The 21451-nt window shown below is 42.1% G+C and overlaps 2 protein-coding genes across 4 annotated transcripts; both read right to left on the bottom strand.

Moving 5' to 3' along the window:
• Positions 1-805: 805 nt before the first annotated feature.
• LOC128747244 (cortexin-3) lies at positions 806-8230 on the bottom strand. 2 transcript variants are annotated; one of them, XM_053844999.1, is made up of 2 exons: positions 8027-8230; positions 806-3827 (listed from the first exon to the last, which is right to left on the bottom strand). In XM_053844999.1, the coding sequence occupies exon 2, from the start codon at positions 3778-3780 to the stop codon at positions 3409-3411; it is 372 nt and encodes a 123-aa protein (XP_053700974.1). In that variant the 5' UTR covers positions 3781-3827; positions 8027-8230; the 3' UTR covers positions 806-3408. The 2 variants fall into 2 exon arrangements, with proteins under 2 accessions (XP_053700974.1, XP_053700965.1); XM_053844990.1 differs by having other exon boundaries at positions 807-3827; positions 8044-8227.
• Positions 8231-13673: 5443 nt separating this feature from the next.
• On the bottom strand, positions 13674-20900 carry prrc1 (proline-rich coiled-coil 1). 2 transcript variants are annotated; one of them, XM_053849156.1, is made up of 9 exons: positions 20751-20900; positions 19662-19797; positions 18370-18762; positions 18115-18260; positions 17724-17826; positions 16759-16922; positions 16219-16322; positions 15940-16042; positions 13674-15207 (listed from the first exon to the last, which is right to left on the bottom strand). In XM_053849156.1, the coding sequence occupies exons 2-9, from the start codon at positions 19756-19758 to the stop codon at positions 14998-15000; spliced, it is 1320 nt and encodes a 439-aa protein (XP_053705131.1). In that variant the 5' UTR covers positions 19759-19797; positions 20751-20900; the 3' UTR covers positions 13674-14997. The 2 variants fall into 2 exon arrangements, with proteins under 2 accessions (XP_053705131.1, XP_053705139.1); XM_053849164.1 differs by lacking the exon at positions 20751-20900 and adding an exon at positions 20502-20735.
• Between the last annotated feature and the right edge of the window lie 551 nt (positions 20901-21451).

Here is a 21451-nt window from a genome sequence, read left to right as displayed (position 1 = left end):
TTCAAGGATGCTCAGGAGAGGAAAAGGCGGCCTCAATCCAGTAGCCAATAGTGTTGCAGCGTTTATCAGCGCAGATATGAAAGGACAAGGACAAGAAATAATTTCTCAAGATCAAAACAAGTAGTCATTTTGGTTTGTCCATTGGCTTCTTACCTTCTTAAGACCATTTTTGATAGGCTGATTGAACCTTCTGGGAATCGAGTGTCTGTGTCAAAACACTGCTCTACAGTGTGTAAATGATGACGCACCACATCACAATCATTTTCCAGAGAAGTCTCAAGCTCTATTGACAGAACCTCTCACAAACAGAGATGGTGACTAATGTCATCAGAGAAACAGAGTGGCAGCTGTTTCCACATCATCTTCGGGGCGTTTTGTTTTGCAGCTGAATGACTTATCTCCATGAGGTGATTGATGATCATCATTACAACCTGCGGACTGGCTTGCTCAGTGTTGTATCAGGAAAATGTCAGTGTTCTCAGAGTATAGCTGAAGTAACTGCATTCATTTCTTCTTCAGTTTCATCAACTAGTTTTAGTCATTTTTCTTCTTAATTAGAAAAAGTGTATCTTTTTTTGTGAAGTTGATAGTTCCTATAGAAGAAACCATTGTATAGCTGTTTTATATAGAAGGCCCTAAGCGGCCCTGTGTACTACAGACTAGGGACAACTCTTCCTGAAGTATTTATACAAGGAGAAGAAAAGTCAGTTCACCCGAGTCTTGATTTGGAAATAGTTTATTGATTCTGGCTTCCCTTCAGTTCTTGGCTCAACAGACAGTATAGTAGCACAGTCACACATGGTGGGTGACCTTACTACTCCCACACAGGCCGAGACACTCACGAGGGTCTTGAACAGTGGCATTGGTCTTTGTTAGCTGCACTACATTGTATCACCATCAGCTGTATCCAGTGGCATTTGGAATGAATGACATTTTGAATGCTCCAAAGCAGTGAGGAAACTGAGCAGCAGTCACAGTGCACAGAGGAAGCAGAAGCTGGGAACTGGAGTAGCATTGTAAGAAAAAGATGTCATTAAATATTCAGGGTGCACTAACTACAGGACACGTGTGCTTTGCTGCGTTCATGTCAAATGTGCACCAAGCAGATAACTGCAACAAATAATTCATGTGAGAGCAGACTTATCTCTGGAGCAGTGAGACACACCTGCTTATTCTGAAAGGTGATATTCATATAAACAACGGAACACTAGACAGACATGTTTGCCTCTTACACCACCTCCCTCCACCGGAAACATTGAAAATAACTAACGTAACTGATTTAATATTGAATTTCAACATGGTCTGCAATCATTTTCAGGCAGGCCTGATGCCCTCTGTATGTGCCACTAATGTTTTCATTCCCAGACGACGCTTCAGACCCGAAGCGGATAGTTTTATTTTTAATCTTGGACTCATGATGGAGATGTTGAAGATAAGCCTGAAGTAGGACATTGCAGCCTCAAACTGAGAGCTGGCTTCTGAAGATGAATATTTTAATGTTAAAATCTGATTCGTTTCAGGGGTCGAAAGTACAAACAGAAGAAAAATGGTAATCAAGGAAAAAGCTTACATTATTTAGAAATTAGCGTCGCTACTTAGTAGAAATGCTAACAAAATGCTAACTGCTTGACCAACAAGAATGTTGAGTTTATTTGATCTATTAATTACACTTAATGTCTTTTATCAGTTTATTTTCCACACCTCACTTTTGAACTTATTTTATAGTTATAGTTTATGGTTTAACGTCACTAATGAAGCAGCAGGCAATTAGTTTTGGCTCCACAATGTTGCTTGTGATCTTCGGCTGCACCAAACCCATCATCCATTTACAACCTTGAATAGGTACTGACCACCGCCGACCTAGAACATCGAAGCTCAACAGCTTAGTCCTTAGTTTCCCACACATTTGTGGATTCCATCAAATCACAAATGGTGCAGGCTCCACTGCGCAAGAGGAGGCATTAAACTTTTACTGAGAGTCATCTCCATTCATGAGATAGTTCACCTCACACATCTTTGAAAAGCCTCCAACTGGGAGCAGATCTAAAAGGAACTTTGCTCCATGAAAGAAGAAGTCGGCGTATCCTGCTATGGCGCAGCGTGGCTCAAGGTTCTCCTCCTCATAATCAATGAAGGATATAAGACTGCCGCTCATGAGCTGTATTTATCAAAGAAAGTTACCCTGTTACACGCTGCATGCTTTTCATCTTGACAAATAACAAAACTAAAATGGTTTCTCTGTAGCATCCTCGTGTATGAATGGCATGTTAAAATGCGTTATTGACACATTATCAAACCAACATAGACGCTTTACTCCATACACATAAAAAAGCTGCCTGCATGGCTGAGATCCTCAAGGAAGACAAAGTTGCTACTTCATTTGGCTATTTTTTAACTCTTTTCACATGGTGATACATTTGCCATTTGATCATCTCAAAGCTCCAAAATAGAAGCTGAAGTATTTACAAAAGTTTAAAGATGTTTCGATCAAAGAACAACAGAATGTTCTTCCAGTTGAATGTATTTTTCACAGCCTGAAACATTTTGTGTCTGCAAGATCCTTCATTGATAACACAAACCAAGGACCATTCAGAAATATGCTTAGCAGACAGTCAAAATAACATGGCCTTTCTTGCATTAAAACAAAAATCATATTGCATCACAACAAACTATCACAGTGTACAGCATAGTTCCAAAAATAACTTCCTATTCATGTTCAACTTGGTAAGACTCCACTGCTAATTGTTACAGACCTCCACACATGACTAAAGTCCTGGATATTTACCCTCTTAAATTTCATTGACTGTAAAGCAAAATCGACACTTGGCTTGAGTTAGGAAAAGTAAATGACTTGTGTTTGAAAGCGCTGGAGTCTGTTGGTGGGCAGTGGCTGTGAGGCTGCGATGCACTGTGCCAAATCTGAACCTTGTTCAAGTCTTGAAGAGAAAGGAGGACAGAGTGGAAGCTGCATACGCAGATACAGTATCTTTAAGTGACTTCAGGGACAAGAAGGGGTCAGCGGACTAATGTTATGGATTTGGTATTGCACCGGGGTAAGGTAGGGATAGCTCATGTACACAATGCTGTACAGTGTTTTGTAAGTAGCAGTGTTGTTGGAAAATGGTTCAGGGAAGTGTGATTGTGGCAGCATAACAGCAGGGTGGATTGTGTTTAATCGTATTAAAAAAGACACTTGTAAGAGTGAACGTGGCAGATACATTCTAATTTGATTTTCAACAATCCAAGTCCAGCGAATACATCCATTGGCCTGTTAGTGCTCATTATCAAGTTCATGTGAGCACACAGAGTTGTGGATGGAAGTTTTCAGTTTGAGAAGGAAAAAAAAAGAAGCTGAGGCTGTTGTGATGTATGAGCTGTTCACTGGCTATTCTGGGCTCTTCGTGTTTCTTAAGCCAGGGTGTAATCGAACTGGCCTTTCTCCAAACCATCCAGCCCGTCTGCCCAGGTGGACGTCGGCATGCTCCTATATGGATCCAAGAGGATGCGGAAGCATCTCACGATGAGGATGAGGAGGAACACGAAGAGCAAGATGACCAAGGCAAAAGTGGTCTTCTGCTCCAAGGACATGGCAGTGACGGCTGAGTCAGACGAGGACGAAGAGGAAGGGGAGGAGGAGAGGGCCACGAAGTGTCCCCCGGCGGAGTGCAGCAGAGAGTGAAGGGCAGAGGTGAAGGGCTCTCCCTCCATCATCCAAAAAGAGAGGCCAGTAGCACAGGCTAGACAGCGACACTGCAGCTCCCACAGGGGGCGCTGGGGCATCCTCTTCTGAGTCGCTTGGCCCCTTCCTTTCAGATGGACCTCACTGTCTGTGGAAGATCAGGAGACCAAAGCTGAGCATTAAACTGAGCAAAAACATATTTGGCTTCACACCTTTCTTTTATTCATATAAGTCAAATTTCCCCACTGTTGGTCTCATAAAAGATAACTAATCTATTATGATTCATTCCATTGATAATATCAGAACAGTAATTCTCCCACTTGAAGTGGACGTGTCATTTCCCTCTCAGAATAAATATTAAAGTTAAATTTACAAATAAATGGGTCGTTATTTTATGTTCCTTATTGATCTTGATTTTAGCATGTGTTTGAAAACATAGAATTTAAATACCCATTCGAAAAGCACACCTTTCTCCTGCTTGACTGAGAGGGAAGGCTGCATCAACGTTTTCATACAACCTTTCAGGAAGACATGCACTGATTCGTTTTCCAAAAACACCAGACTTTGACCGGAATGCGGTGCCTTTGAGTCGCCCACTTAGAAAAGTTTCACAAACATGACAAGAAGTCATTATTCTGACTCTGAAAGTACCATTAAAAACCCATGCAACGCGCGGGTCACACAGATACACAACCCAAGCAGAACAATCGTCTCACTTCAACCTTTGGGCAGCGTAGCGAGTTTATCTGGCCTTGTTCAGGCCCAGGGAAGATTGTGAAGGTAATTCTGTTGCAGGCTGGAGGTGGTAGAACAAGATTGAATTAAGGTGAGGCAGACTGGAGCGTTGTGAGAGATGGCACCTTGAGATGGCTCCAGGATTTAATCAGCAGAAGGTGAAATGGTCTGACAGTAGGGAAGCAGCGCTGGATGACAGATAAGATACATTCATTTATCTTGAGCTTGCCACTTCATTTTGCACGGCCATGTTGCTATTATCGCATGACAGCTGCCGGTGCGCTGTTATGTCCCACGATTATGATTCAGCAGATTGTTGAAAACCCAACTGAAACAAAACCCAGCCACTTTATTATGAGCTTTCTGCCTCAAGACAGATCCGTGTGGAGCCATTCATGGGACAATAATGTTATTCCACGCACCATGACCTGCTTGCACCCAACTATTTAGTTTTGGATAATGCTCCAGGACTGGCCTAATTCCCTCTGATTTATAAGTACATAATCCCAGGAGGGTCCTTTCCGGAGGACTCTATACTAGTTTAGTCCCTTTTGCAGGTGGTTTCTACCTTCTCGACTCAACCAAAGAGGTGACAGCCACATTTAATGTCTGATGGTCTGATAATGTCATGAACAAGCACATCAGGGCAAAACCCATCGCCTCGAACAACATGAACGACGTCCTCTGTTTCACTATGCTGTAACCCAGCTGTGCTGCTCTTCCAGACATTTGAAACATTCATACAGTCAACAAAGTTGAATAATTTGTCTTAGAGAGCATTTATTTTTAATGTCAGCGACACAACAACTCACGCTGAGTCATGCTGCTATTTAGCATCAACACTCCTGATTCGCATAATAATAACATTGAAATCTGCTGCCAAAATCACTTCCTGTCACAATATCATGGGGGGTATCAACTTGACCACCATCCCTTTTTCATCTGTCACCTCTGCAAACCATGTTAGAAATCCAGGGTGTGTGGTCCATCTCACAGTCTGCCCTCTGGTCTCCTCTGAAACAAATATGTCAAGACACACTGTCAGATCATCTGGGAGGAAAACACTGTGCTTGCTTGCTCACTGCTTAATGTCATGAATAAATATAAGGTTTAATATCTTGAATAATGTTGAGCTTCATATATGGACATTATTTTCTAAACATGTTTTTCGCAGTTTTGTTTCAGAATCAATAAGGAAGAGTCCAGTTTTGTCATTTCTTTCCTTCACAACAGCATGCCCTGGGTCTGTGTTGGGCTTTCCAAAAACATCTCACTGGAGAGGCGATGGGGAAGCACCTTGACTCATCTGTACATACGCGACAACTAGTTTCTGGACATTCTGTTGTGGAATGAAGCAGTGGCTAAGACTCATCGTCACTTCAAGGCAATAATGTGAAATAACTGAGGAAGAGAACAAATGCTGTCATTCACTAAAATCTACGATAATTCAGGTTCTTTCCTTAAACACAATAATGACTCACATTTCTACCTCGTCCACGGACGGCATCTGTATCTTGAACTCACACAGCCTGCGCTCCATTTTCTGGTGCCAGACTTTCTCTCACACGCTGGTCTCTCTGTGGATTCACCCCAGTTCAGGAGCTGCGTCCTTGAAGGACACAGCACGCAGCAACGTGTCCTTTAGCGCTTCCCTCAGGAAAACAATCACCAGAAACAGATTGTACAATTCATTCCTTCTCAGCTGTGAGGCGAAACCACTTTAATTACCCGATGGACGACTACAAACTGCTTACAGCGAGATTACAGCGACCAACAGGAGGAAAAGTTGTGGCACCAACAGGTAACACAATGGAGATGAAGGACAATAATGACCATTTTAGATTATTTATTAGTGAGACAAAATTTGTAAAAAAGTCTGATCATTAATTTTGGCAATGTTTTACCATCATATCTGACGTGTTTAAGCAATAGTTCCCAAAAAAGATGAATGACTTTTCAGGTAGCTAATGTTGAATTCACTCTGAAAGTGACTTTGTCAGCAATTATAGCAGCAGACCTGTCACTTCATATGAAAACTGCTCCAACTATAGAATGGGTCAGGAAATGTGGTCTGACACACGCTGATCCCCATCACTCAGTTTTTTTGTTTTGTTGACCCATTCCAGTAAACAACTACAGGGGCCATAAAAGAAGACTGACGTCATCGTCCAGGGGTAAAAATATCCAGCTTTTCTAAGGAGTCAGTCGGTAAAATATGACTTTGATGTGTCCGCACAGACAGTAGCTGTCAACTGTAGCTGCATCTCACAGTCCCACCAAAATAGACTTGACACTATAAAGACACCCTGCTTTTATCCTGAGCAATCAAAGTGAGGAAGAGGGAAGAAAAAAAATCTATCCGTCTATCTATCTGTCTGTCTGCCTGCCTGCCTGTCTGTCTATCTATCTATCTATCTATCTATCTATCTATCTATCTATCTATCTATCTATCTATCTATCTATCTATCTGTCTGTCTGTCTATCTATCTATCTATCTGTCTGTCTGTCTATCTATCTATCTATCATCTGTCTGTCTGTCTGTCTGTCTATCTATCTATCTATCTATCTATCTGAGTTATCATTTATTGTCTGCTTACTATATAAGTTTTTTTTTTTTTTATGCAAGGGGGGCGAATAAGTTTTAGGATCAAGACCAGAAAACTCAATTTTTAAAGGGCCAAACAACTTACGATCAGTTACAGCTGGATACATTTTGAAATAGTGCGGTTTAACAGTATAAAGTTTACAAATGCTGGACCTCACATAACAGTGATAGGATTCTTGCGACTCTTGCAGGGTGCCATTACTCTGCAAGTACAGGCCGGTTCATCAGTGTAGGTCTGTGTGTGAGTGTAGACAGCAGCCTGTCCCCCAAAGTGTCCCCTGCCTCTCACCCTGTGTAACCGAGATGGGCTTCATCAGCCCAGAAAATGAGTGAATGAATACTCAGCATTACAAAACTGCCCACGTGTGAGCAGGGTATTGCAGTTTTTTTTCTTAATCCACTCAGTCAAAACCATTTAACAAATCTTCCTGTATGAATGGTTTCATTCTATTAACCTGAAGTCTGAAGTGACTGTAACATATGGAAATAATTTAATATATATGGGAAATAAAATGTTTCATACAACACCTTTAAAATGAATAACTGAAATATAGGGATAAAAAAAGTTCAGCCCAAAAGACTGATGCTCCCAGATCATGTTAATTTGAAGCTTCCAAATCTGGTTCCAACCCTTAACATTCAAAGCACTATATTTGGATTGAAGTGTTGAGGTACACTCAATGACCATGATCCAGCCCAGTCTCTCATCACAGCAGCCACAGACCTGTGATCAGAAACTCATCCCAAAATCCCTCCTGCCCCTCAGTTAATTACATTTACATTGAAATAGTCATGTGCTTTATCCACTCAGGTATAACTTCGGTGCACATCACGTCTGTCTGTCTCGACCCTGTTTGACCCCCATGAAGACCCGCCAATGACCCGATGAACGAACATCTCCATGTCGGCTCTGAGGTCCGGGTGAGGATGAGGAGAGGGACGGAGTGTTCCGTCACTCAACAAGTGCTGTGGCTGCAGAGCGGAACACACATGATGAACACGCGCACCTGACGAACGGCTCTACCTTCGTCTGCCCGCGGCGGCGTCGGATCCATGTCCAGAGGTCCAGAGGAGGGCGGACGTACCGGAGGATCATAGCTGCTGCCGCCTCCTCTCTGCCGCCCGCATCTGCGACAGAGTCATAGCCAGAAGACGGAGCTCCGTGTGAGCTGGACCTCAGTCCAACCCAGTCTGACAGCTGAGGCTGCTGCGCGGTGAGGAGGAGGTGGAACACACCAGAACCGGACCAGGAACAGCCCCCACCGTCACTCTCTCACAAACACAGACGCCCTCGAGATTTCCCTCGAATTCGCTCCATCCTGAGTCAGTTCCTGAGTCTCACCAGTGCAGCATTCAACAATAATATCAGACTCTTTCATGGCCAGCTGTTCCGCTATTTTATATAGATTTTTTTTTCTTATTTTATAAATGATATGAATAAGACACATATAATGCTATTTTAGTTGCTAATATATTAATATTCACTTCTTTAGGCAGACATGCAACATCCACTAATAAAGGTTATCTAATGTAGTCAAATCAACTGTCTCTTATTTCAGTTTTTCATTGACCTCATGTGACTTCTTTCCTTACTGTCAGAACCCAGACTGACTCAGCAACAGTTGCCCATGGAGCTGTCATAATGGCATCATTGACCAAGCGCAACCAAATCTCACCCACCTCCTCATCACTGCACTTCACTGTCATATGAAATCTGACTGATATGTCTGACGACGGTTTAGGTTTACTCATAAGTTTCAGTTGGTTGAACACAATCTCACGGCCTGAAGTTCCTCCAGCAGAGGAATGGATTTCTTCTCACTCCCTATGTCACACAGGCTCCATTCCGAGCGGAGAAACAGCTGCTGCTGTGAGATACTCTCAGTGAAAACCACCATATTGATTTTATAATGCCTCACATTCTCACACTTCCACTGTATCTGTTTCTAGCGGAGCTGCTATCTCTCTGCAGACACCATGGATCACTGCAGATGTGCCTTTAGTCAAAGGAGACATCAACAAAGTATTCGCTCGTTGCTTCAGTCAGCGTGAACACGTCAGCAAGTGGAAGAGTGAGTTACTTAAATGTATTACAAAAGAAGATATCAGGACTAAGAGGCGCCATCAAGGTGCAGTCGCCGGAAAACAGTGACTATACTTGGAAATACAATTAGATTATTTTTTTATTGTTTGATCTGACATGTAATTTAGCCTTATATTTGCAAAAAAAAAGCAGTGGGACAGACACAGAAAACCAAATAATAATGGAATAAATGGGGTGAAAATACAGCACCAGAGAAGCAAAGCATGAGTCACATATTTAGCATTTAAATATCACTGACATCTACATCGACCAATACATAATAATAATGAGAGATAAGATGTACTAAGTTTTCATTCCGTATACACAAAAAAAATTGAAGAGAATTTAGTTTCCATGTACTACCATTAAATACATTCAGACAAGGTTCAAACGTAGCCACCATATTGTGATGTCACAGGCGGTACCAAACACTGCAGTGCACTGTTGTCGCAGCAATATCAGCCAATAGTGAGGGATTTGTTAATGTTAATAGCAATATCAGCCAATAGTGAGGGATTTGTGGGATTTTTATTCAAACTACATTGTTGTGGAAATTATGGCCTGAACTGTTGAGTGTCTGAACCGGTCAGAGATGGAGTAGCACTGAACGGTAATGTAAACAGTCGGTAGTGCAAAATATATCATGTGTTTGGGTAAAGAGTGGGACTTACTCTGCCTTCTGTCGGTGAGTACACGCCTCCGAGTCCTCACAGATGTTACCATAACTTGTTTGGGAAACGTTGGTTGCATCATTGCTTGCTGCTTGTTTACATTTGAAAAACTTGTGCATTTGCAGTTTCAAAACCCATTAGAGGCAAACTTTCAGGGCAAAATGATCCTGTAAAGCACTGAAACACTGATGGTCACCACTCGTGTCTCATTCTTTCAACTCACTTCACCTATTTCTTATGAGTCATAAGACGTCCGGTTAGAAGAACAGGCTTACATGCTCACTGGCACAATTAAACGATCCAGCTGTCATGCAACAGTTCAGCATTTCTTGTGTCATTCTAATGGTTGCACTGACAGGATCTATCTCAACTGACCTCACAAAGGAGTGTTCCCGGTTTTCGTTCTGCGCAGCACTGCTCTGAATTTGACTCGCTTAAGACTAGATTTACAATTATTTGTAGATGATGTCAGATCATTTCATACTGTATATTCATGCATTGTTCCAGAGACAAGTCAGTGACACTTCAAAGCCGGGCAAATACTATGCAGCAGAGTGATTAACCTTAAAAAACCCCATCAAATCTCATCTCAAGGGGTGGAACATTTCACCAGAATGAAACTAGCTTCTGAAGACTGTAGACCATGCTGGAGTCCAGTCACGTCAGACGGGAAGGGAAAGCTCGGAATCTCAGAGGACGCCTGACGTTTTCGTTTCTCTACATAGCGTTCCTGGCCTCCCTGAGAGTACAGCAGAAAAGGTCTTGAAAAGGGGTTGGTTGAGGTCATATCTTAAATACATTGATATTCTCAGCATGCATGTCTTTTGTTTACATCCAGAGGGACTTATTCGCTTCTGTCGTGGTAATGTTTGCCTCTCTGTGAACAAATAAATTTTGACTAGAGTCTCGGACCTCAGTCAAAGCAAGGCAGCTGGTTTGTCACCAGGTCTGGTGGATATCTACCCGAGGGGTGGGCAATTAAATTTCCTGAGGGGCAGTGTACTGTATATACAGAGTGTTGTCAGGGACGTTGAGGCAAAAAACTGAAGAAAAGTGGTGTTAAATTTAACTTAAATCTTGTTTCAAAAATATTTACCATAAAAACAGGGAGCTCAGAAAAGTGCAGTTACTTTACTGCATGGCATTATATGATTATATGTAATTACACTGTCTTGCACATTTTATTAAAAAAATCTCACAGCATGAATCATAAAAATATCAGCACTATGAGTACCTTTATTACCTTTGTTGAAAAGTATTTTTCCACCAAAGAATCTTATTTCTTATTTCATCTATTTTGAGAGACAGCAAATGTTACAATGAGTGTTTAAAATTATCATATTGAATTTACGAATTCAATATAATTGTTAATAACTGTGGGCAAAGAAAAACAAGACACAAAATGAGAAATATTTATAATGAGCTCTTAAAAAAATGTACATATAGTAGAACTCAAAAATTGATTTCGGTTTAAAAAAATTCTAATTCATTTTTAAATGTGATCTCATGAGGGCAGCATAAATGCTGGCTGCACTCGGCCCACGTCAGACCTTCACAAACAGAAGTTGAATTTTAGTTTGATCTGAAGATGTCGTCGTTTTTGGAGATGATGTGGCGCTGTTGGCTCTATCAGGTCAAGAGCTCATTACCTTCAGAGTCAGAAATGGCGAAGATGAGTTCTGGATACTGGATAGAATTTGTTTCTCAATTGTGGAGGGGAAGGCAGGAGGCAGAGCTGGAGGTAGCAGACATGAAGATGCTGAGGTTCTCTCTGGGAGTGAGCAGGATGGATAGGATCAGGAAGCAGTAGATCAGAAGGACAGCACATGTGGTCAGGTGTTTAGGAGACAAAGTCAGAGAGGCTAGATGGAGATGGTTTGGACATGTACAGAGGAGAGAGAGAGCCAGTACATTGGTAGGAAGATGTTGAGGTTGGAACTGCCAGGTAGAAGGTGGAGAGGAAGGCCAAAGAGGAGCTTTATGGAGGTGGTGAAGGAGGACATGAGGTTTGTAGGTTTGAGAGAAGAGGAAGCAGAGGACAGGGTGAGATGGAGGAGGATGATCCGCTGTGTACACCCCTGAAGGGAGAAGACGAAAGGAAAAGAAGAAGAATTGTGGAGGGGAAGGTTTGGCACTCAAAGGTCCGGGCTTCACACTGTCCGTCAATAATAAAATGACTTGAGCACAACAACATTATTGTAAACTTCTTTGCTGATTCACAAAAGAAAACATTCAATTCAATTCAGTCTCAAACAGGATTTGAAGTCTTACGTGTATTACCTTATTATTATTATTAGAGGCCTTGTGATAATGTGAAAACAGAGGAAAGGTGCGCTAACTAGAAGGAATATGGAAAGAATGAAACAAGTTGATCCTGGATGGTCAAAGATGCCAGGTGATCTTTTGGCTCAGATACAGATAACCAGCTGTTTTTTCAGGAGCGATTTGTGCGATGATGTGAAACGTCTGGCTCCATTTTGCCCTCATTATCAGAGAACATCTCCATACCCAGGTGTGGGTGTATATCCCTCACAATGGAGGTCCCTTAGAGATTGGGCTCTCTTGGGCCTGAGTTTCTCCAAAACAACAACAACATATGGTGCCATTACCGCTCTCGGCGCCCAGTCGTCCACAAAACAGGACGTGGCCAAGGTAAGACGGTATAAAGTTTGTCCTATCTCTTTGGCCAGCAGGTCAACAAGTGATGCACCAGCTCTCCCCCAAGTTAATTCCAGCTCAACCTTGGCCCAAGATGAATCAAACCTTCATCTGCTGAGCTTTCAATTCAAATGGAGGAAGATGTACTGTATTTTCACATCAATGATTCATGTTGCCCGGGGGAAGAATCCTTCCTCACCAGAGGCACTTCGTGCTGGTCTCTGTTTCCAGAGGCTGAATTATGCGGTTGCCAAAACATAGCGTGATCCGACATGACAAGCATAAAGCCCTGCTTTCATCCGCAGCTTGATTTTAATTGTTGTAGCTTCTGAATTAGGGTAGATTACAGACTCAGTCCATATTTCACCTGATAGGGACGTCTTGCTGCTGCTTTGAAGCTTTGAACTTTGGCAACCAAATACTGTAGCAGAGCTGCACACAAGACTCACAAGCCCAGATAGAGTTTTCTCAGCATCTCCAGGGTCGACTGCGGGGTGCTCACGTTAGCAACAAAATATGCAGCGTGTCCAACTAAAACGGAACATTATTAGTATAGTTTACATACAGTATTTTGATTTCAAACATCCTACTCAGAGTGCATCTATGTGCATGATAACATTTCCTACCTTTCCTCCTTCGACTTTGATCAACAGACTTTCAAACCATTTTGGTCTTTAACTCCACAACCAGTGGAGAAGTTGGTCGGGATGTAAATCTTTTCATGGATCGAAGCTCACAAGAACACCCTCTAATAATCCCTCATATGTGGCCCGAATAACCAATGAGGTTATCTGTACAGTACTGCATCATCATGCTGGAGTTTTGGGTGCCAAAGTATTAGTGATCGAATATACCTTTTCTTACAGTCTGAATCACACTGATGTATCTGCATTGTTTACCCGGTGCCACTGGCAGGTCGCAAATGGCTGTTTCATTTCATGCTGCAGAGACTTCCTGTCTTTACAACTATTTCAAGACAGGCAAGCGGGTCTCAGCAAAATTGTTTTAGCTCAACCCAGACAACCCGCTTAAACCAGAGCAACCTACTTAATAAAAACTGTAAGGTCTTACTGTGCTGCATGTGATGCTGGACATTTGGCAGCGTGTCATCCCAGGCCACGCACAACCCTTGGCCAGTACTGATGAGGCGAGTTTGGAACTCGGTATTATTTGTATTTATTTTATGTCCACTTTTTATTTTCAACAGTGCAAATACAATAGACACACAAGTGAGAAGAAGAGTGAGCACAAGTGTTTAATTCATGTTTTTTTGGAGACGTCTGGCCCTTGTCTCAAAATCAACAGTGTTCAGAAACGGCATCAACATTGAGATCACATTGACACAAATCAGTGTGAACGTATGTGAGAAGGCACACTGCTTGTTGGAAAAAAAAAAGACATTAGGATATATATATATTTTTTAAAACCCATGATTTGGGCCCCAAACACATTCATAAATGACTAGAAAAATCCCACTTTAAAAATCACACAACTGGATCACTGGTGCCGCTCACATCACAACACAGAAATGAACAAAAAAAAAAAATGAAAAAGACAAAACAATTAAAATGGTATTTAGACAAAAAGGCATCCGGCATTTAAGACCATCTTTCACCTTTCCTTCACACATTTCCTTTTTAACCTAATCCACCAAGGTTAAGAAACCAAGACCTAAATTAATCTCGATGCGAACTCTGTAGGAAAATTAAAAAGTAAATAAAGTCATTCTAAATTAATTAATGCATTTTTTTCCTTCAGTGCAAATGGGAAGCTGCAATACATAATAGAAGGTTTGGGCAATTCATGAGAAACACCTGTTAATGCAACAAAGCATGTAATGTTTTCCGCCATCATCAACTATGAAGAGCATATCAACTGTTTGGCGCTCAACCGAACTTTACAGATAATGCAGGTTTTATGTTGGCAGTTTACGTTTGTAGATGGAAACTATACTCAAACACTGAATGACGCATACTGCTCAGTGTTTGACAACAAGTGAGATAATGGTTTAAAGCTTGAAGATTTCAGGTACAATTCTCTGATGCAGACAAATAAAGGAAGGAGAAATTTGGCTTGTTTTATGTTCCAACAGCTCACCTTGTAAGATAAATAGCTCTTATATGTATAGTATAAAGCACCTCGAGGTGTTTGGCTGCCTAACTCCTACCCTGCTGTGGCTGTCGATTGTTCATTCTATGTGAAGTAATTGCCAGAACACAAACCATCTGAGGAGCATCTGAATCATTGAACCATGTCTTTCACTACTGACGTGGCTTCAAACTGAGATTAAAAGCTAAAGCGACAGGTTTTCATACTAACTGCTGCAGGCTATTTAATTGATTGTAGTCAGACTTGGGATCTGTGGGGTGATGGTCTCAACTATTTTAAATGTGGGCAACAAAAATGTGTCCAGATCCGTGTCGCCAGTAGGAACATCTCAACAACAAGCTGATAAAGCTGTGGTCCTCAAGAAAGAGCGGCAGACCTCCATGCTCTGTCAGCACTCGACTATCAGTGTCTCTGCAGTGGGTCCCGGCGTGTGAGGGACACGTGGACCGCTGGAGTGTCACAGAGTTCTTTGCTGCAGCTGCTGTTTGTAGATTCCAGCCAGAGATTTGGCGGCGGTCTGGATCATCTGGCGCTGCGTCATACCCGTCATGGCTTGATGCCACTGTGTTCTGTTGATGTTTGGCAAGCAGCGCTCCAGAACTTCCCCCACCGTCACGATCAGACCGGACCATCGCAGGCTGTAATCTGGAGGGGTCAGAGACTGGGCCTTTGCAGGGGACACAGGGTGGATGAAGACAGGTCTGTTAATTGCATGCTAACTAAGATCAAAGTCACTGCTAATAAAACCAACTCCTGAATCAGCTGGACTATTGACTCTTAGTATCACAGCAGCAGGAAATTGTCCTGTGAGGTCCACTAGAGTATGACTTGTCAACGCCAAGCTTGTCTGCTTTATTAGTAGATAGGTAGAGGAGCATCTTCGACACAAAGCAAAGTTGAATTGGTCTCTGTTGAGGATGAAACCTTTTTCTTCCTCTCCTCTCGGAGTCCAGCATGAAGCCAAATGAAGAGAAATAAAATGTTCATACTGATGTGTTTTGGCCACACATTGTTCCGCCATGAAGAGATATAAGTTATCGGCTAGTGACAGTAATGGAACATTTCCCTGGCTACACAGCAGACTAATGTTTTTTTTTTTGGAAATGATAGAAAGCAGAATCAGAACCATAAAGACAGCAATGTCGGATGATGCCAGGATAATAATAATAATATATTTACTGCTAAATATAGAATTCTGTGGAAGGTTAGGAGACTTGGGAGTTGGTTGTCAGCTTGTAAAATTCTGATGGATTGCAGGAATAACTTCCTTGAAAGCCAGTAGACACGATGAGAGCATTCAGGAAGTACCAGTGAGCAGTGGACCAAAAGAGACAAGGGCCTCTGAACTGTTTTGAATGGATCAATTTGTGAGGTCAGTATGTGCCACTCACTACATTACCTGCTGAACATACTCCAGAGCCACAGGCGTCGCCTGAGTGAAGACCTCAATGTGAATGCTGTGAACAGGATCCTCCAAGATCAGGCAGCAGATGTCGAACCACCTGGAAGAGACGTGTGACCAGTTCAGAGCTTTGATTGTCATTTACTCACATACTAGCAGACAAGACAAAGGGCTGACATAAGTTTGTGATAGCGGCAGGGTAGGTCAGGAGGGCTGAGCCATGTGGAAGCGCATTACTGTCTGAAATACAATTTTCTCAGCCTGTGTGAGTCTTACTTGTCAGGAAAGAGCTCAGCGAGAAAGTTTTCCAGTGAGACCACGGGCTGCTTCTCATGGATCACACCAGACCTTCTCAGACTGTCAATGCGCTCCTGCGCCCCCTGCACACACAAACACGCAACTAAAAACACTGTTTTTACTGTGAACATGACAAACTGTCAACTCCCTCCGTCTCTGTGGACTGAAGTGCAGTAATTGCCCGAGGGAAAATGTCTCATATGTTATGTTTTGTTTTGGGATGTGGGGATGAAAGCAGAGAGGGAGACCGGTTCGGACTGCAAACATTATGTGCCCTTTTCAGGAAATACATTTACTCATACACTCTGAAAAGAAACAAGAATTCAGTCTTTAAAGAAGTGAGATCATCTACATCCATTCATCTACAGTCATTCATCCATGACGCTGCTCATGGATTTTCAACAATGAAATTAAAGAAAAAGTGTTGAATTAGTGGACAAATATGATGACGATGCTTTTTTTACATGCCGCTACATTAAAGCCGAGAAAGTGAAACAACAGATGTTGGCTTGAACTCACCTTGACCCCCGAAGTATATCCCAGTGGTTGAGGAGCAATGTTAGATGGGCCTGGCTCTCCAGTCACCATGGCCATCCCAAAAACCTCCTGAAAAGCGTCCCGGACAGCATCCACGTTTGTTTCTTTATCCGTAGACACAACTATGTCAATGTCCCCTCCGGACTCTGACAATAAAGCATGAAGAAAGATAGTTACCAAGTTCAGTAAACATTAGTTGAGGCCAGAGTGTAACATGTCCATGGTTGTTTCCACCGAGTGGTCTGGGTTGGTTTGTGTCGAGTATGTGTATTTTACCACCAAAAGTGGTCAAACTCTATCACCCTCCAAAAACGGGTCCAAAAACAGATCACCTTTCTTTAGCAATACACAGTGAACATAAGTATGTATAAGTATGTGAACACCTACGGTTTTGCAAGTTGTGTGCAAAAGTGTACAGAAAAAAATGTAGGCTATTTTTGTTGCACATAAATCAGGAAGCCTAAGTGCACACCAATGGAGAAACAATAGCCCTCTGCACTCATAGTACAGACCTCCACCAAGCAATTTCCACCCATATTGTGATACCCAGTTTAGCATTTAATAATAAAATATAATGGCTAGAATTGAGAGCAAAATGACTGTAGTCGGCAGTAGCATTCTAGCACAGGTTCACACAACACACACATTAGGAAGCAAAGAAGGAAGTATGGTGCTCGTGCTGCAGGGCTAGTTTTAGATTACATTAGTGACAAAATCTTTTTGGGCCACCCTAGTTCCATTGTCAATCCATCGTGAAAATGGAACAGGAATCCCTTTTGGAGTTATTCTGCTAACGGACAGACCAACACGGACTATCACACAACTTTCTCAGCCAAGACAATATCTCCAATTCCACTGGACCAGTTCAAAACCCACTGAGAGGGAAAAGGGGAACCTTTTGTGTGGCAGAGACGGAGTTAATAACAGATTCTAGAGGTTCAACTCACTGATATAGGGAGCCATGCCTGGATCCAAAGTAGTGATCATGGACTCCACCGAGTGCTTCGTTTTGTCCAGTACAGTCTTGACCATGGGATTCCCAGCTACCCCCTGAGAACAAAAACGTTGAGTGAATTAGTTGTGTGTGTGTGTTATATACTGCAAATTATTTGCTGAAAAGATGATCGTCACCACATCAGGCTACACAACACCATGAGCACATACTCTTTCAACATCTATTGTTGCTCTCCTCTTCTCACTTTCTACCAAAAAGAACACCTTTCAGATCACATGATTCTGCTGTGAACTAAACTATTTTTATATCATCTCTGACGTCCTAAACATACAAGATATTGACATAACCACACACACAAAAATTCTGCTTTTTTGCATTACTACCTTAAAGAATCCCCAGATACCTCCACCACCAGTGGTGTCTGCAGGAACTCTGGGGTCTTCTGGTTCCTCTGGAAATGTAATGGGGGAGCCGGCATCCAGTCCACCAGTCATGGTGGGCTGCTGTACCATTGGGTTAGACAGGACACCTGGAGGTGACATTACATCCTTAGGAACCTTCACAGAGACCTGCATTGCAGCCATTTTGCGGCTACAGAATGAGGGCAAACACAGCTATCGTAGATGGCAAAACCCTACCTGGAACGGCTGATGGGCTGGAGAACGTTGGCATCAGGGGTGTCTGAGGAGCACGACCAGCATGGCCACGTGTGATGTCAAACCCTGCACTCATGGAGAAGCTGGTGACTGGAGGACCCACGGGAGGGGTGACCACACCAGATGGTGGCTGGGTCATTAATGAGGAGGTCAGTGGAGGAGTAGATTGGGAAGGAGGTGGGAGGAAGGAGGTGCTGGTGGTCAAAGGGGGTGCAAATGAGGAGACAGAAGGAAACTGGGAAGTGTGGGAGAGAGGAGGGGCCATCGGGCTGCTGAATGACGGAAGGGGAGGGAGAGGTGGGAGAGAGGTGGAGATGGCAGGAGAGCCCATGGAGATGGAGCCGGCCAGCGTAGAAGGTAGGGGACTCGATAAACCTATAACAAGAAAAAGGCTTTTCTTAAACATGAATCAGGACCTTTTCTAAGACATAACTGTTGAAAAGTCAGACTTTTATTTGACATGACTTTGGAATCCATAAGCAATCTCCTTTTTGTATGCATTTCATCAACAACCCCAGCAGCTTATGAAATGAAAACTAACAGGAGTGTCAATTCATTTGCAAGTTTTAAAATTGATATGTGTACTGCTTCACGTATCACTGATCGTGCTCTTCCTTTTGGATACAGTTTATCTCAGGGAAAGGACTGAAGCTAGGTCAGCGTTATGTGCAGAGCATCTTAAACCAGTAGCCACGGACACGGCGATATATGGAGAATAAGAAATGGAGATTATTTAAGGTTTATCATAAAATATTCATGGCATGTTTTAATTATGCACAATCTGCTCTTTCCACCCAAATATAACAATATAGAACAAGTCAATGACTGGTGGCATCACCATGATAGGACATTTTGGATGATGAGTTGTCTAAACTTTGTCTAATCTGACAATCCAACAACAACAAAATCTAACTTGTGAAGCACGCAACAACAGAACCATGTCCTAAACTGAGGACCGCAAGAACTTGAACCGCAAATTACGAGTTTGAACCTGTAGAGAGTGCGTGACATTATCGAAAGTTTCAAAATATTACAGCTTTTTCAAATGATCTTAGGTAGCTGAGTCAACGAAAAGAAAATGAATTACCCTTGAGGATAAACAATATCTATCTTATAATCGTAATATCATGGGCATTGCCACAAGTAGGTAATGCCTTGAGTGAAGGTGCCAAGAGAAAACAGTTGATGGTATCTGTTGTACAACTTCATTATGTTGTATGTCCATGAGGTATGCTCATGAAATAAAGAATCCCTTATATACACGTATTGCTTACCCATGCTCAGTGGGGGGGCACTGGCAGTCAGCGGCACGCTCAGTGGTGGTGTGGGGCTGGTTGGAGGCGTACTCTCAATACCACTTTCTTCCATCATCTCCTCTGACTTGACGGCTCACTTCAGATGACAGTATAACTGTATTTTAAAAGCATATGTCAGAGCAAAAGTGGTGAACATTGTATTTTGCAACACAGTTCTGAACTTCTTCTTAGGATAATACAAGTTCAATAGATTTTTTGTTTATCATTCAGATGAGGTCAAAGGTTCTGCATAGAGTTAAGTAGACATTTGGGGACTGAAGACACAAGAGACTTGCAAAATCGATAACCTTGCTGTTGCACAGATTCAAGACGTAATAATAATAATAATAATGAGTGAATTCAGTCGGCAAACAACAACAACATATCCACATCACATTGTGCCATGAACGAGATTTATAGCAAAGTAAGACGTCTGTTATTTAAACTTCTCAAATAGTTTCGACGATGTTCACATAAAAGAAGTCACAAAACCATCAAGTCTATCAAATGAAGTCGTTTCGATAATAAGTGTTGGTTAGAACCTCGGTCGGTCGTTCAATTTTACGCGAAACATTCGTGCCATTTTAAGAGCGCCGCCATTGCAAAAAAAAACAAAAACAAAACAAAAGACACACATCTCTCGCTTGTGGATAAACGTCGTAGTTGTCTCTGGCATGAATTGTTTGGAAGCTACTAAGTCCGCAGGAGAAATCCCATGATATTCGAGTACAACACAACAAGAAACACAACAAATATAACCACACAATAACGAGCGTATACTAAGGCGTTTATTTTCTCATGTAATGAAATGTTTATTACCTCTGCCTTCCAGAGATATAGGAACGAACGTGACTTTCATAAGTGTGTTTACAAGTTGTGGCGTGAACTAGCTTGAGCTTCCCAGAGTTGACTTTCAGAATGTACACGTGTACAAAGACAGTCAGCTGGATAGCAACGATGACCGAAGATGTAGACACAAAAGGTCTAACAAATGAACCATTCCTTCCAAAATTACAAGTGATCGAAAGCTACCAACTCTGATAATTTCATTCAACTGAAGAGACTCACCTGCTAGCTGCACTAGCACAAAACACCCATTGATGACGGCGTGCTGCCACGTCTGCTGCACGCTGACTCCTCCCATTACTCGAGAGACCTTCGGGACATTTCGGAAAAGCACATGACACACGAAAATGTCCGACGACGAAGCAACGCGGATCACTTGAGGAAACACCAGCAATCTGGGAGTAACGCATGGGGATTTAACGTACACATTTCAGACACAGAAATCAGTCATACACCAGAGCTACGCAGTATATAAGTTCTAATAATTTAAATCAATAAAATACCAAGAGTATGATACACACATGCTACAAAAATGTTTGAAAATATCGTGACACAAAGACAAATGTTGCAAATAACGGTCATAGACATAACATGAGTTAAAGATAGTGACAATAAAACTTTACAGCAGTATTCAGACAGCCATTTCAATAGGCCACAGTTTTTGACACAATGTTAAAAACGGTGCTTGCACAATAGTAGCATCAAAATAAAGTGTTTTTTTTTTATGAAAGGGTGGGCAGTGGAAACGTGTATGAAGCAACGCTACATCGGTATGTAAACAGGCTTTACTCAGCAAGGGAAGGGGGATCTACATTCTGCTTATACATCAAGCTCAGGGTAAGACAATTGCTCTATGAGAAGAAACTGAGGTCCACAACACATTAAAGTTAAAAAGTGAATTGCAAAACAAAAATAAAGATGTA

Source organism: Synchiropus splendidus, chromosome 1, assembly GCF_027744825.2.
Source record: "Synchiropus splendidus isolate RoL2022-P1 chromosome 1, RoL_Sspl_1.0, whole genome shotgun sequence".
NCBI lineage: Eukaryota > Metazoa > Chordata > Actinopteri > Syngnathiformes > Callionymidae > Synchiropus > Synchiropus splendidus.
This window is presented reverse-complemented; position numbering and strand designations above follow the sequence as displayed.

Excerpts from the sequence above, each read along its gene's own strand:
- LOC128747244 (XM_053844990.1), bottom strand. The coding sequence starts at position 8,074 with ATGGATCCGACGCCGCCGCGGGCAGACGAAG. Across the intron at positions 3,828-8,043 it reads GCCGCCGCGGGCAGACGAAG|ACAGTGAGGTCCATCTGAAA; the intron begins GTAGAGCCGTTC and ends GATCTTCCACAG.
- prrc1 (XM_053849156.1), bottom strand. The coding sequence starts at position 19,758 with ATGATGGAAGAAAGTGGTATTGAGAGTACGCCTCCAACCAGCCCCACA. Across the intron at positions 16,043-16,218 it reads GCTGAGCTCTTTCCTGACAA|GTGGTTCGACATCTGCTGCC; the intron begins GTAAGACTCACA and ends CGTCTCTTCCAG. Across the intron at positions 15,208-15,939 it reads CTCTGGAGTATGTTCAGCAG|GCCCAGTCTCTGACCCCTCC; the intron begins GTAATGTAGTGA and ends TCCCCTGCAAAG.